At 62.4% G+C, this 13,854-nt stretch overlaps 1 protein-coding gene and 1 long non-coding RNA gene across 8 annotated transcripts in view; one reads left to right on the top strand and one right to left on the bottom strand.

The window, feature by feature from the left end:
- Window positions 1-13,854, bottom strand: part of NAV1 (neuron navigator 1) — a 232,671-nt gene that overhangs the window by 142,099 nt on the left and 76,718 nt on the right. For 6 of the 7 annotated variants that reach the window (XM_051820452.2, XM_070055083.1, XM_051820454.2 and 3 more), the window contains exon 4: window positions 4,240-5,037. The exons of the other annotated variant lie outside the window; for it this stretch is intronic. In XM_051820452.2, the coding sequence (XP_051676412.2) occupies window positions 4,240-5,037 (798 nt within the window). The remainder of the gene's footprint in view (window positions 1-4,239; window positions 5,038-13,854) is intronic. 7 annotated transcript variants of the gene reach the window in all.
- LOC127483419 (uncharacterized) lies at window positions 5,614-8,417 on the top strand. The gene is made up of 2 exons (XR_011381331.1): window positions 5,614-5,744; window positions 6,236-8,417. It is a non-coding gene; the product is annotated as an uncharacterized lncRNA (long non-coding RNA).

Genomic DNA, 13,854 nt, shown 5'->3' with positions numbered 1-13,854 from the left:
GCCTGGGGCTGCAGCCATCAGTGATGGTAAAAGACACCTCCCTGGGCTGGTTTATGTTCCGGGGAACTACAGAAGCTCTGGGGCTGCTGTGGTACCCACACCTTCTCCCCAGAGCAGGGAACTGCCAGGGAGACCAACTGACCCACCCGTGTGTCCCTCCCAGCAGCACAGCCGGGCAGCCTTGGGAGAAGAACGGCTGTGCCTGCAGCCATCTCAACAGGGCGAGGTCCAGCTGAGAGAAGCAGGACCTGGCAGGAGCCATGCCAAGCCTTGGAAGCAAACATTCTGCCCATGGAGCGAGCGATGACCTGAGGAAACCGGGCGGCCTCCCAGCCCACGGTCCTGTGCCAGTTCCTTCTCCATGCACCACATGCACCTGCAGGCCCCCACACCTTGCCATGGCTCTTCCTTCAGCCTGTGACTCCATGAGCATCCTGCCCAGGGGAAAGGCAGACGTGACCTTTGTCCTCATTCTCCTGCCAGCCCTCGGGGAACCGCTGGAAGGCCCAGGGACACCGTGGGTCTGGAGCCTCGGACATCAGGTGCTCAGGGAGCTTGCACCCAGCACCCATCTCCTCCAGGATCTTCTCTCCCCCAACCTCGCGCCCATGGATAAGAAGGCACTGGTGAGGCCACCTCCTTGTCCCCTACTCAAATCATCCCAGAGCACCTGCTCTGCAGGAAGCCCCTCTTACACTCCACAGAACCACACAGCAGCCGACTGGCTTAGCCCTGCACAGCTTCCTGCCTTCTCTCCTTTCTATGCGGCTGGGCTGCGCTACTGTCGTCATGGCAACCGCTCACGTGGGTCCAGACACCTTCAAGAGGCGGGACTAGGAACCCCAAGCTCCTGGGCTCTTCTTCACCCTGGCCTGGGGTAGAGCTTAGTGCCTTTTCCCTGGAGGATTGCAGGGGGGAAAGTGAACATCTTGGGGGCATCGGCAAACTGGTTTTGGTTGAGATCCCCAGGCCCAGCTGGGGTCAATGAAGAGGAAGATTGTGTGTGGTCTGGGATACTAGTGTGGTTTCTCATTGCTCTGCATCTACATAGGCCCTCTTTAAGCCATCTGGGACATTCTCAAGGTTTAATTATCTTAAGTATGCACACAGCCCATTCCTAAGGGTAGGAACGGGCCGTGCCAGGGTCCCTTCTGTTCATAAACAGGGAACAGCCACAGAGGAGGTCACAGAGATTAGGACTTCTGCACCGGGAAGGCAGCCACCGGCCCCGCGCCAGACGCAGGCCAAGCAGGGACCCGGCGGTCTTCCTCTCCTGCCTGGGATTCCTGGAGCTGGCCCGTTTCCCTGGGGTCCCATCCCACAGACTTCCAAGCTCCTAGGGTCCCCCAGTGAGGCCCTCCTTACCCAAGGTTAGAGAAGGGACAGGGAGCCGGCCCAGCCATCTGGGCCCCAGCTGGTTTCTGGGAAGGGGATGACAGGTCTTCCGCTCTCCCTTCTTATTCCAGAAAGTTCCTGTTTGGGGCTGCGTTACCCACCCACCCCCTCAGAAATTGGGTCTTGGCAGTTTCTTGGGCTTGAAACGGTACCAGGGAGCAAGAGTAACCTGACCCTGGGCTCACAGAGCAGGCCAACACCTAGTGTCTTCAGCCCCCATCCTGATGGCAAGCCAGCCATCCTCTCCCCTCCAGCCACCCTGCGGTCTCCTAGGGGCCTGCCCTGAGCCCTCGACACCCTTTCGGGCCCCGGGAGACAGAGCTGCCCCAGTGTCCCCATCTGCCCCCACCTCCACCTGCATATAGGCGAAAAGCCTGGCCTGGAAGGGATCAGCTCCCCAGAGACCAAGTGGACGTCAAGCACTGCCCTCCCAGGGCATGACCCCGCCCTCCCCGCCGCCGCCTGCCTTCGGTCCTTTCAGCTGGACAGAGTCCACCACGCCTGGCAGACTGCCCACCCTTCTCCCTCCCTCAGGGAGCAGAGGCTCAGCCCTTCGGAGGGGACATCAGAGCAGCTCTGCTGACCCCTGCCCTTGGTCAGGCCCCTCATCTGCTGACCCTCACCCTTCCCCATCAGGTCTCCTAGGAGCTGTGACTTCCGCCACCAACTCAGAGATGGCTTTAGGTCCTCAGTGACCTCTCTCAACTTTTTTGTTGTTGTTGTTAGAAAGACAAACAGAGAAACACTCCCATGAGCAGGTTCACTCCCGTGATGCCTGCAAAGGCCAGTGCTGAGCCAGGCTGAAGCCCGAAGCCAGGAACTCAATCCAAGTCTCCCACAAGGGTGGCAGGGACCCAACCACTTGAGCCAGCGTCTGCTGTCCCTCAACCCCTTGGATCCTGCACTTCCCCACCTGGAAAGCAAAGCAGGCGCTCTGTCCTCTCCCTCCAGGGAGCAGAGGGGCACTGGTGCGGGTGTGCTTTGCCAGCGACAACTGCTGGGCAGGAACAGGGGGCCAGAGCTCAGCCGCCCCCGCCCCCCAGCCAGTTCCCGGCTACCGGTCAGGGTTTCTGCGGCGACCACCTCTTGAGAGGCAGTCAGGAGGACCTGCAAGGACAGCTCCCCGGGCCATGTTGGGGCTTCCCGGACCCGGGAGGCCCAGGCCAGCTAAGTCAGCTAGGTCTGCCTCCTGCTACCCTCCCCAGGGCAAGGGGAAGGCCCCTTCCTTCCCCACCCTCCCTTCAGTCTTCAGCCTGCCTGGTGCTCCTCCCTGTGCCTCCATCCCAATCCCATTACCACCTCCTGGGAGACGCCTAAGGGAGGCCCCCCTCCCAGTCCCATCACAGGTCCCATTGCGTTTTCTCCACAGTCCTCCTTCCAGTCTGTCTTCCGCCCATTAGACTGTAAGCCCCTCCAGGGGCAGGGCCCAGCACACACCCCTGGCGCCTTTGCCAATGAGGCTGCCTGTGGACAGCTTCTGCGCTCACTGTCCCACCCCCACTGGCCTGCCAAGGTGGGGGCTCTCAGGAGGGCTCCAGGGAGAAAAGGCAGCTCTCCCCCTTTGCCTGTCTGGGCTGCCCCCACAGCTCCCTACACAGATTCAGTCTCTGAATCACACTCCATCCGGCTTCGCCTTCTCCAGGGCCGCAGGACCAGCTCTCCCTGCTTTGCCCACTTGCCAGCTGCTTGGCCCACAGCCCCTTGCTCGGCCCCGCCCCTTCACACGCTCACGGACACGCCCCTCCCCAGCCCCCAGCCAGCCAGGTACCCGCAAGGCTCGGGTCCCCAGGCGCCCGAGCCAGAGGACCCACATCCCAGCCCTGCCCCGCAACAAGTCCGCGCAGCCGTGGGCTCGCCGGGTTCCGGCCTCGTAGCGGTCCCGCCGCGGCCCAGCACGGCTGTACTGCGCCCGGGCCCCGCAGCCTTGCGTGCAGCACATCTCGGGTCCAGACCTCTGCGGGAGGTGGGGGCTGGGGGGCAGACCCTCTCCGGGGAAAGTCAGCACAGTCCCGAGCCGCTCCCGGCTTTCAGCACACACTCCTCAGGCCCGGAGAACAATGGAGCAGCTCTCCGTGCTTCCTCCGCCTGGAGCGAGCTTTGTCCCTCCCTTCCCGCCTGTTCGGTTTCCATCAGCCACGGGGCAAAGGCTTCCCGGTCCTCCGGGAGTCACGGTGCAAAGGCCCAGACCTTTCCACACGCCCCAGAAATCCTGGGGGTGGAGGGGGGGCAGGGGCTGAGGTGGAGGAGTGCGTCCAGATGCGTGCAGCTGGCTGCTGGCCCGCCCCTGGCCCCAGCCGGGGCTCCTTGCCAGAACCCCCACACCCGGGAAATCCGCCCCGCACTGCCCCCCGGGATCCGCAGAGGAAGTGGGGCCTCGGCGGCACTGCGGGCCCGCCAGCCGCACATCTGCCGTCCTCACATCTGTGTCTCTATCCGGGCTCTGGCCGGACACTCCCCTCGCAGCGCTGGGCGCTCCGGTGCCAGCCCAGACCACACCACCACCGAGGGCTCCACCGGCCCAGATTTTTTTTTTTTTTTTTTTTTTTTTTTGCCATCTCGGGATTCTGGGCTTTGAAATTCAAGGAGGCTGAGGGCGCTCGGCCTGAGAACCTAGGACCCCCAGCCGCTGGTGCCGCCTCCCCTCCAGGAGACCAGGGTGGAGCTGCGACCCAGGCCCCCGGTAACACATCTGGAGCTGGGCCAGCTCGGCACATCTGGGCTCCACGCCGCTCCCACCCTGTCCCTCGATCTGGACAGTTCTGAGAGGGGGAGCCGCGCTTCCCCGCGCCTACCCCAGCAGCTGAGAAAGCCCAGGGCGGGGTGGGGCGGGGCAGCAGGACTCACCCAGCATCTGGCTGAACAGCAGCTGTTCCAGGTCGCCCAGCACCGTGACCACGAGCTCAGGGTCCACCTTGAGGAAAGCGCGCTCCTCCTGGCCCTTCGCGGAGGGCACCGGCCCCGAGCCCTTTTGCGCCTTGGCCTTGCTGGAAAGCAGCTCGTCGTCCGACTTGCCGTCGTCGCTCACGGCCGCCTCTGGCGCCTTGCTGAGCGGCTTGACCTCTGCGTAGGGTCCGCGCGGGATCCGGCTCGGCTTTCCCAGGCTGGGCGCGAGCGGGGCCAGGGGGGTCTTGGCGCCGCCCGCCGGGGCGCCCTTGGCCTGGAAGAGCGAGTGCTCTGACTTGGACAGCGTCTTGGACATCAGCGGAGCGTCGCGGCCCTTGGAGCCCAGCTTGCCCAAACCCTTGGGCGCCTTGGCCATGTCGTCGCTCCATGCCGGCTCACACAGCTGCAGCTTCTTCTCGGAGTCGGTGAGGAACGAGAGGTTGGTGAGCGACTTCTGCTTGCGCAGGTTGGAGGCCGGCGGCCCGCCGGGGACACGGCTGTCCACACTGCCGGACTTGAAGACCTTCAGCTCGGCCGCGCTCGTCTTGGCCATGCCGCCGCCGCCGCCGGGCGCCTTGGCGCGCTTGGGCAGCATGCCTCTGCCGTCCGCCGCGGCCGCCTTCCTGCCCGCGCCCCGCGCCTCGTCCGCGCCCTCGTCGCCGCCGCCGCCGCCGCCGCTCAGCTCCACCTCGGGCTGCGCGCTCTTGACGCCGCTGCCCAGCATTCTGCCCGCGAGGAGCGCATGGACGATCCGCGCGTCTGCAGGCACCGGGGGAGGGGGCGGGGGCGGGGGCGCGGGGAGGAGGGGGCGGGGGAGAGAAAGGACGGAAGAACCGGGGGAAGAAGGGGCGAGCAGGAGGAGGGAGCACGGGAGGAGGGGGAGGCGAGCCGGGGACGCAGGGGAAAGAGACGCGAGGAAGGAAGCCGGGGAAAAGGGAAGAGCGAGCAAGCCGCGGAGCGATGGGGCGGGGTCGGGGGGAAAGGGGCGGGGCGGAGAGAACACAAATTAAAATTTAGAAATCAGTCAAAGGCAGCAAGGAAGCCCCGCGGCCCCGTGGAAGCCCGGAGGTGCGGGGCGCCCGGATCCCGGCCCCCGGCCCGCCCGGCGATCCGCGGGCAGCGCCCTCGCCGCCTGCTCGGGTGGAGGCTGCGGGCTGCAGCTCGGAGCCGCGGCAGGCGGGGAGGGAAGGCGGGAGCGCACAGGAGGAGGGGAGGAGTGTGTGCGAGGGGCGGAGGTGGGGGAGAGAGCTGTGTCTATTTCTGGCTCGCGAGGGGAGGTATCTGCGAGCCCAGCTTCGGTGGCGGGTGGTGGGGGTAGGAGGAGAGAAAGGGTCCCACCCGTTTTTTTCGTTTTTTTCTTTTTTTTTCTCCAAGCTGTCCAGCAGATGGGGCAAGCTCTCAGAGGACACGGGCGGCCCCCTGCCGAGTCCAGGAGAAAGGCTCCGCTGAGCAGACCTGGGGTGCAGGTAAAAGGCCTGAGAGAGCACGGTTCCAGCATCCCTTGCAGCCTGGGAGACAGATTGGGAAGTGGGCGGGGAAGGGATACCCAGGTTGCTAGATCTGCGCCCCTCCCCCACCCCAAACCATCATGGGGTTCTTCCCCCAGGAAACTCCAACCCTAGCGGACTTCAATTTCTGGGGCACCAGGTGGCCCTCCTGAGCCCAGGAGGTAGGGGATACAGGGTAGGACAGGGGTGGCTTGGCGAGAGGAGGGGGCTGCGGGCACGGAAGGAAAGACTACTCCTGGGAGACTGAGCTCCCGTTCCAATTGCCTGTGTGACCTTGTCAAAGTCACTGCACCCTCCGACTCCACCATCTCACAGTGGTTGTGGTGTTACGGTGCGGGTGCCAGCCGGGGGGGGGGGAACCAGGGACTCAGCCCTGAGCCTTGCCTGTCAGAACTAAAGCAGGGCTTCAGGGCAGTTTAAACACACGTCCTCCCGCCCCTCCTCCCCAGGCCCAGGGAGCCGGCCAGCACTGAGGGAGGCAGCAGTTGGTCCGGGCCCGCCCCTCTGCACACCTGCCCACAGCCTCTCAAGTCAGGGCCAGGTTTGCTGAGTAGACGGCTTCCAGGAGAGGTGAGGACAATGTGGAGGGGAATTCTGCAAGAGCAAAGCCCGCTCCAGGATGGACACACATGAACGCACACCCATGCAGGCATGGGAGACTGCAGAGCCCTAAGCACTCTACCAGAAGTAGCTAACCTACGGGGTCTGAGCCTCAGGGGTCACACATTCTCCCTCCCAGCACCAACCACTACAATGCACCTGCTGCGAGAGGGCTTGTGTCTGGGCGCAGGAGCTCTCAGAGGCCAGAACTGTGTCTCTCAACACCCTGCCTGGAGCAGGTGCTGCACCCACATTGGTTAAACGGGTTCAGAGGCCTGAGCGCTGTACACTGGGTCTGTGCCCCGGCCCCGCCTAAGCTCTCCCAGGACTCTGCCTCCCATGATCCTTTGCGGGATCCAGGTACTGCAAAACCTGCCAGGACAGGGGTCCCAGAGAATGTGTGGCTCCCACAGTACTGAGGACAGAGATCCCGACTGGAGAGCTGGTGCTAAGACGTGTGGACCCCCGCTTGGGCCTTGGAGATTCTGCCTTCAAGGAACTCAGTGTGTGGCAGGGAATACCAGACAGAAAATGCAAGTCACCCGGTACCTGTGCAAAGCAAGGTCACAAGCAAGGACACAGTCGTCACAGGTGAGTGTGTCCTAATGCCAGGAATGTCGAGGCACTGCCTCAGAGGAGTGGAGGAGAGGAGCTGAGTGCAAGGACCCACCGGGAAGCCCCGGGGCAGACTGGCCTGGGAGGGCCTGTGGTTCCTGGTAGGAAACCGAGCGACGTGGAACTGGCTCACGGAATGCCTGTACTCCTGTGCCTGAACTGGCCAGGACACAGAGAGCACCCGACACAGGAGGCCTCTCATGGGACTTTCTCTCTGGGCACCCAGGAGGGACCCAGACACGCGTCACAGCGCACGCGAGGGCTGCAGCCCTGGCCTGGGTGCCAAATCTGCTTCAGTATGACCGCACGCTTCTTCCCCATCCCACTGGTGATGAAGGCGCAAACCATCACTCCTAAGGTCCTCATCCTTACCCACCGGTCACTCTCTGCTTTACACAAGACCCCCCCCCCCCAATCAACTGTACGGGAGCAATCAGACCTGCCAATCCCTCCTTAGCAAACACCAGGAACTGGTTACCATCCAGGCTGGGAACGCTGCGGGCGAAGCGTCCTGCCCCTTCCCCTGGTTAAATCCAGCCCCTCACGGCTGCCGAGGACCCGTATCTGGGGTTAGCGCCTCTCAATACTTTAGATGCACTGTGGGACACTGCTCCACTCAGTGCCCTGCCTACCTGTGCATTCTTGTTGCTGGATGCCCTCTGCCCCCAGGACCTGACCTGCCTCCCTTCCGCCCTCACTATTTCCCTGGACTTCAGGTGGGTCACTTCCCCTCGCCGCGTTCCTCTGTAGCCCCTCTCAGGAGGGATCACAGCCCCCAAACCCCAAGTCCCTTCCCTTCCTTCAGCAAACAGCTCCTGGAATTCTGCAGGTTTGGAGCCAGGAAGAGATGGCTATGCACAGACAGGCACCGGCCACTCTGTACCGTCTGAACCGAGTGCCCCTCACTCTGTCCTGTGCGACACGTCACCTGCCAGTTTATGGGATGGAAAACACTCTGTGAGCACCTCGTGGGTGCCAGTGGCCCCTCTGTCCTCCGTACCGCTGGCCTTTGCATGGTCATTCTTGAAAGCAGGGGTGGGAACCTACTCAAAATCACTGGGTCTGGCCCTGCCAAAGACTCAAAATTCAGTAAATCTACAGCAGGCTCATTTTTAAGCTGGTCAGTTTGTGTGGCCAACAAGTGCTGTTACAAATACCCAAATGGCTCTGGGCAGAAGAGAAAGTTCCTCAACCCTGGCTTCAAGGGTCTGGCCACAGTCAGGTGGTGGTCCCTTTAAATAGTCACCCTGGCATCCCGGAACTTTCTGATGCTCCCTACTGCCACCTCTGTCTGGCTCTTTTTTGATTCCTTTCACATCCCCGGAATTTCCCACCATCCTCCACTGCAGTGGGAGCACTCTGCTGCCGTGGCAACGGCCATTCCAGCATCAGTCGATAAAGCCAATATGTACAGGACATTTCTCTGAGTGATTCCTAAAAAGAGAGGGTCCTTCCCTGTCCCACTTCACCCAGATCCAGCCAGAGCCCCTTCTGCTGGGCCGTTCTCCCCGTGGGCTGCATTAACGTCCACTAGAGAGAGATTCAGCTGTGACCGGTGGGGGCTAGGGCACGAGGGGAAGCTGGGCCAGGCAGTGGGCACTGGATCCTGCCCCCATAGGGGAGGTGGAGAAGGAGGCTGGCTTGGAAGCAGGGAGGTCCCCGGTACCCAGCTTCCCGAAGGCCGGCTCAGCACCCACCCCCTCCTCTCTGCCAAGGCACTGGCAGCTTCTGGGGTGCAGACAGGATTAATGATTTGACCGCAGCTGTCGACTGATAACTTAAAGCAATTTGAGGGATAAAGACATAAGTGTACAGCCAAGAAAAAGCTTGTTGTGGGGTTTTACGTTCTCACACCCCTGGGATGGGGCCGGATGGAACCCAGGGTGTCTGTGGGTTGGATTAGGAGAGCTGGGTGGGCAGTGGAAGACAGAAGAGGGTAGGAGGGAGGGCTTGGCTGCCCCTGCCCTGTTGACCTTGAAAGTGACCTTAGCAGGGGGCGTGTCGATGGGAGGGAGTCACGGGCAATGAGTCCACAGCTGGGTCCCTCCAGGGCTAGAGCAGGAGGCAGAGTTTTCCTGATTTCCGTGCTCACAGCCGAGACCTGGAGAGCGAGGGCCAGGACGCCAGCCACACGGTCCGCAAGTCCTGCCTGCCCTCCCTGGCCAGGGCCGGGGCTGTCGCCTGCCCCCGAATGCACTGCTCTTTCTTTACATTTTCCCTGCTTGGATCCCTGTCTCTTCCGCACCTCCCGAGCAGAGGCTCAGCAACGCCTCTGCCTCAGTGGACAGCCCTCCCCTGCTCTGCCCTTTTCTCCGCCTGGTCATACCACCCCCACCAGCGGCTTCCCGAGCGACCAACGTGCGCACAAGACCGGGCTGGAGGCTGTGGAAGAGGCTGGTGCCTGAGCACAGGACCCGTCTGCACCCAAACAGCTCCTCATGGCGCCTGCCCTGTTCAGTGATGGTGGATGCTGGAGGATGCGGGCAACAGCGAAACACACCAGGATTCTTGTCCCCGAGGGGCTTCTGTCCCTATGGGCAGGGCAGACATCACCCCAGGAAAAGGATCACGGGATATCCGGGGGAGGGGCCCGACTTCCCAAGGAGTGACCAAAGAAGGTGCCACCAAATAGGCAGGGTTTGTGTGGAGCTGAAGAGGGAGTGGAGATTGGGGAGAGGGGTAGAGGGGCGAGGCGAGCAGTGGCCCTGAAGGGCAGCGTGCCCAGTGCACCCAAAGGATGGCCAGGTCAGCAGAGGCGAGAGAAAGGAAGGGTCGCTGGCAGGGGAGGCGGTCGGGACGGCGACAGAGGCCAGTGAGTGGAGAGTCTTTTCGTCCCCTTGAGCTGGGAGTGGCGGGCAGGTTTACAACAGGGACCCATGACCTCGCTTGCCCCTGAAGACTCACTCTGGCTGCGTGGAGAACAAATTGCCAGCTGCAGTGACCCAGGGAGTGATGGTGGTGGCTTAGAAGTCAGTGGCCACCGTGCTGGTGCCGAGCAGTGGTCAGACCCGGGATATATTTGGGCCCAGCAGAATCTGCTGACCCACCAGACGTGGGTGGGCGAGAACAAAAGGAAACTACCGCTCGTCACTGGCTTCGCGGATGCTTCCCGAGGTGGGGCACTTTGTCCAAAGCCGTCCCAGCTCCGTGCACACGGTGGGCTCTCAGAAATATTTGGTGAATGACGACTGATTACATGAATGAATGCGTGACTCAGAACAGATGTGTGGGGATTGTAAACGGCAGTGACCTGCCAATGCCCCGTGGCGAGAGACACTGCAGCTGGCGTGGGGAAGGCAAGCCAGGCCCCTGCTATGGGGCCCCAGTGGCATCCGGTCTCTCTCTTCTGAGGCCCAGGCCAGCGAGAGGCCAGCCGATCCTCTCCTTGGTCCTTCAGGGAAGTGACCCTGGCATTCAGGGCCGAGACCCTTCCTGTCCCAAATGTCTCCTCTGCTCGGCGCACGGGGGACAATTTTGCTGCACCTCTGAGAGATGGCAAGGGGTCCCACAGCCCAGGTCCCCATTGGGAGCTGAGCGTCTGCAGAAAAAGAGACAGTGGACGCAACAGTGTAACACAGTTGCTCTGGTTAGCTCAAACCTCCAGGGCCTCAACCAGGAAGCCCTCCTAGGTTGGTTGTCTGCCTCCTACCAGCCCAGATACCTTTGCTTTGCCAGGGTGTTGGTAGCTAAGACACGTCTGTGGGCTCTGCAGGTCCCTGGCTCACCCTCTCCAAACCCAGAGCTCAGGGGTTGCGAAGTCTCAAGGTCAGGTGTGCGGCTCAGGAGAGATTTGTTGTCTTCCTGTCGTTTGGGGGAAGTGAGGATCAGCAGAATGAAGGCTGGGAGCGGAGCCAGGCGGCGCGGGCCCTGGTCTGCTCTCCGGCCCCAGTGTCTCCAGGGAGCTCCCAGGAGGGTGGAGACACCGAGAAATTCTGAACTACAACTCACATGGCTCAGCCGCTGGGACACAGCTTCCCCCGAGCATCTATGCCTCCAGGGCAGGGACGGGCCTGCGCACCACAGGGAAGGAGACCGAGAGGCCCTGAGAAGGCACGCAAGCGGCCAGCGCCACAGCCTGGAGCCCAAGGTCCCCACAGAGAGAGGCCAGGGCTCCCCCGGCTGGGAGAGGGCGTGGAGCCCCCCTTCGGAGGGAACAGGCACTGTGCTAAGGGCGACTTGGGGGCCTGCCCCAGACCTGGGAGCAAAGGGCCGGCCCCTCTTTAGCCATGGACCCCCAGCTGGCCCCAGGGAAGTCCAGGGCCAGTGAGGCCGCCCTGCTGCTCCTTGTCCTGCCAGGTGCACTGACCGCCAGGCAAGCAGGGAGCCCCAGAGGTCCCCAGGGCGTGGGTCTCTCCTTCCTTCACCACAGCGGGAGTCTGGGACCTCCCAGCACCGAGACCCTCGTTCCCCTTCAAGGCCGGAGCTCCCCGGTCTCCTGCAAGGGGCTGCATCTCTGACTCAGGGTCCCGCATGGCCTCCCAGGAGGCACAGTCCCTGCCTCCGGCATCTGATTGCTACGGCTGCCGGTGCCAGCTTGCAGCACCTGAGCCCTGCACCTGCCTAGTGAACTGGCCCTCTGAGGCTCCCCAGGCCTAACCCCAGCCTTACCCCCTTTACTTTGCCCTACCCTTCTCCTCAACGACTTCCTTATAGGAATTCAGACCCAATTCATTGTTTCAGGGCCACTCTTCCAGGAAGCCTTCCCTGACTACTCCCATGCTGACCTTGACCTTTCCTTCCTGCAGATTTTAGGCCAGGGGGCCGTATGGTCACATTCTGCTGGCTTGCATGTTAGGGAGACATCCTCTCCTGCCAGCTAAATTGTACAAGGCCTACATATAAGACTCAGGGTTCACTAGTGCTTACTGAACGGAAGGCAGGGATCATTTAGCTACCAGGCACCTAACTGTTGCCTCAGACTCTCGTGGACACATCCTGGTGGAATCAGAACCCCAATTCAGGTCTGCTGGGGACCCACAGCATTCCAAAACTTCGTGCTGTCAGCACGCAGCTGTTACTAAGGACTTGTTTCCTTGCACAAGAGGCGTGGCAGCCCCCACCCCAACCCCCAGCAGGAGAGTCCGGGCTCTGGTCTTGGAGGAGCACGGAGAGTGGGGAGGAGGGTCCCGCCTGTCCTGCCTGACCCACCTGCTGCCCCCGAGCTCTGAGGGGGCTCTGGCCTGCAGTCGCATTAGAGCCGGCCACAGACTCTCCTGAGCAAGCAGGGATGGGGGAGCTGGTGTCCACAGCACGGCCCCTTCCTGGCTCAGCCCCTCACTCTCTGTCCTGGGGTCCTGACATCCCAGCAAACCTGGGACTCTCTGGGGCCTTAGGGTGCTGGGAGAATGCCTGTTCCCCGCCCTGGAGCTGGTCATGCAGAAACCAGGCAGGGTGGGGGTGGAGACTGCTCCCTCTGCTCAGGGAGGAAAATGCCGAATGGCGGGAGCTCCGAGATTGGACTCGTTTAGAATCAGATGGAATAAGGAGCCCAGGATAAGAGGCCCAGATGTTTGCCATATGTGCTTGTCCTGGTGTTGCCACGGCAACTGCCCCATACATAGGGCTGGGGTGGCTGCTGCACACTGGGCCCCCAGCTGAGCTCAGCACCACCCAGGTAGGGCACCCTTCGACCAAGAACAGCCCAGCTCCGTTGTCATGGCAACCACGGGCCTGGGCGCCGGAGCTGCAGGCAGGCTGTACCGGAGCGCAGGATGGACACGCACACACGCACTGCCTGTGTGAGCGAGTGTCCTGGGGCACGGGCCCACCTAGGGTCAGGCCACAGCCGTCTATGCAGGCTTGCTTGTTTCAAGGTCACAGAATCAGAACCTCAAGTGGGACCTTAAAGGTAACCCTACTCCCCGTTCCACCTTGGGGCAGAACCGATCAGACCGTAACAGACCCTGTGACCTCACTGTGGGCCAGGCACGGCCCCCAAGGGAGGAGAAACACAGGCGGAGGCCTCAGGTTGTCTTGCCAACGCAGTGTGGACACCGCTAACTCAGAACAGACTGGCTGAGCCTGTGCTTACAGAAGCCACCATCGGACATCGGCAGATGCTGTGTGCATGGTCACGTTCCCCAGTCTGGGGAGCCCCGGGTGACATCCACCAGGTTCTCAAATCCGTTCTGGACCCCAAAGAACCAGAGACAAGTGCAAAAGAAGAGATGACTTCGCTCACTGGGGCCGGAGCCACCAGGGCCGCTGAGCCGAGAAACCTGGCCCCACCCCCCGAAAACAGACGTTCTGTCTCTGTGCTGCACCCCTTCTCCGTTGGCATCTCGGTGCCTTGGTCCCGGAGCTCCTGCCCACCGCCCGCCTGCCTGCTGCCCCGGACTTTGTCTCAGGAAGGCCACGGCGGGCGCGGGGGTCAGCCCCTGCCTCTGGACAGCGCCTGTCTCCCCAAGGCCAGGCCTGGGGCTGCTCTCCGTCCATGTCCACAGGGACTGTGCGTGCATGCTAGGGAGCCCCCAACCTCGGGATGTCCGTCACGCACATGGCAGAACACTCTCATTGCCTCCTGCCCAGCGTGCGTGCAGGGGGTGGGTTTTCCCACTGAAGGCTCGGCTGAGCGTTTCTCTGCCCTGGGGTGGGGGGGGGAGGACCATAACTCGCTGACCCTTCCTGGATCCTGCCTTTGACTCTCTGCAGCTCCCTCTGAAGCCCAGGAGCAGGCATTCAGGAACCACGCACAGGAAGTGGGTTTTGACCCCTTCTGTCTGGGGTCTCGCAGCACTTCATCTAGAGGGGGCTGCTGTGTCAATGTCACCCCCAGAGCTCTGCCTGTCAAGCAGTGCTATGGGGCGGGGAGCCTCTCAGCAGGGGACCCCAATCCTCTTACTGAGGGGGTGGG

Source organism: Oryctolagus cuniculus, chromosome 13 (genome assembly GCF_964237555.1).
Source record: "Oryctolagus cuniculus chromosome 13, mOryCun1.1, whole genome shotgun sequence".
NCBI lineage: Eukaryota > Metazoa > Chordata > Mammalia > Lagomorpha > Leporidae > Oryctolagus > Oryctolagus cuniculus.
Note: the sequence above shows the minus strand (reverse complement) of the source record. Positions and strands in the feature narration are given on the sequence as shown.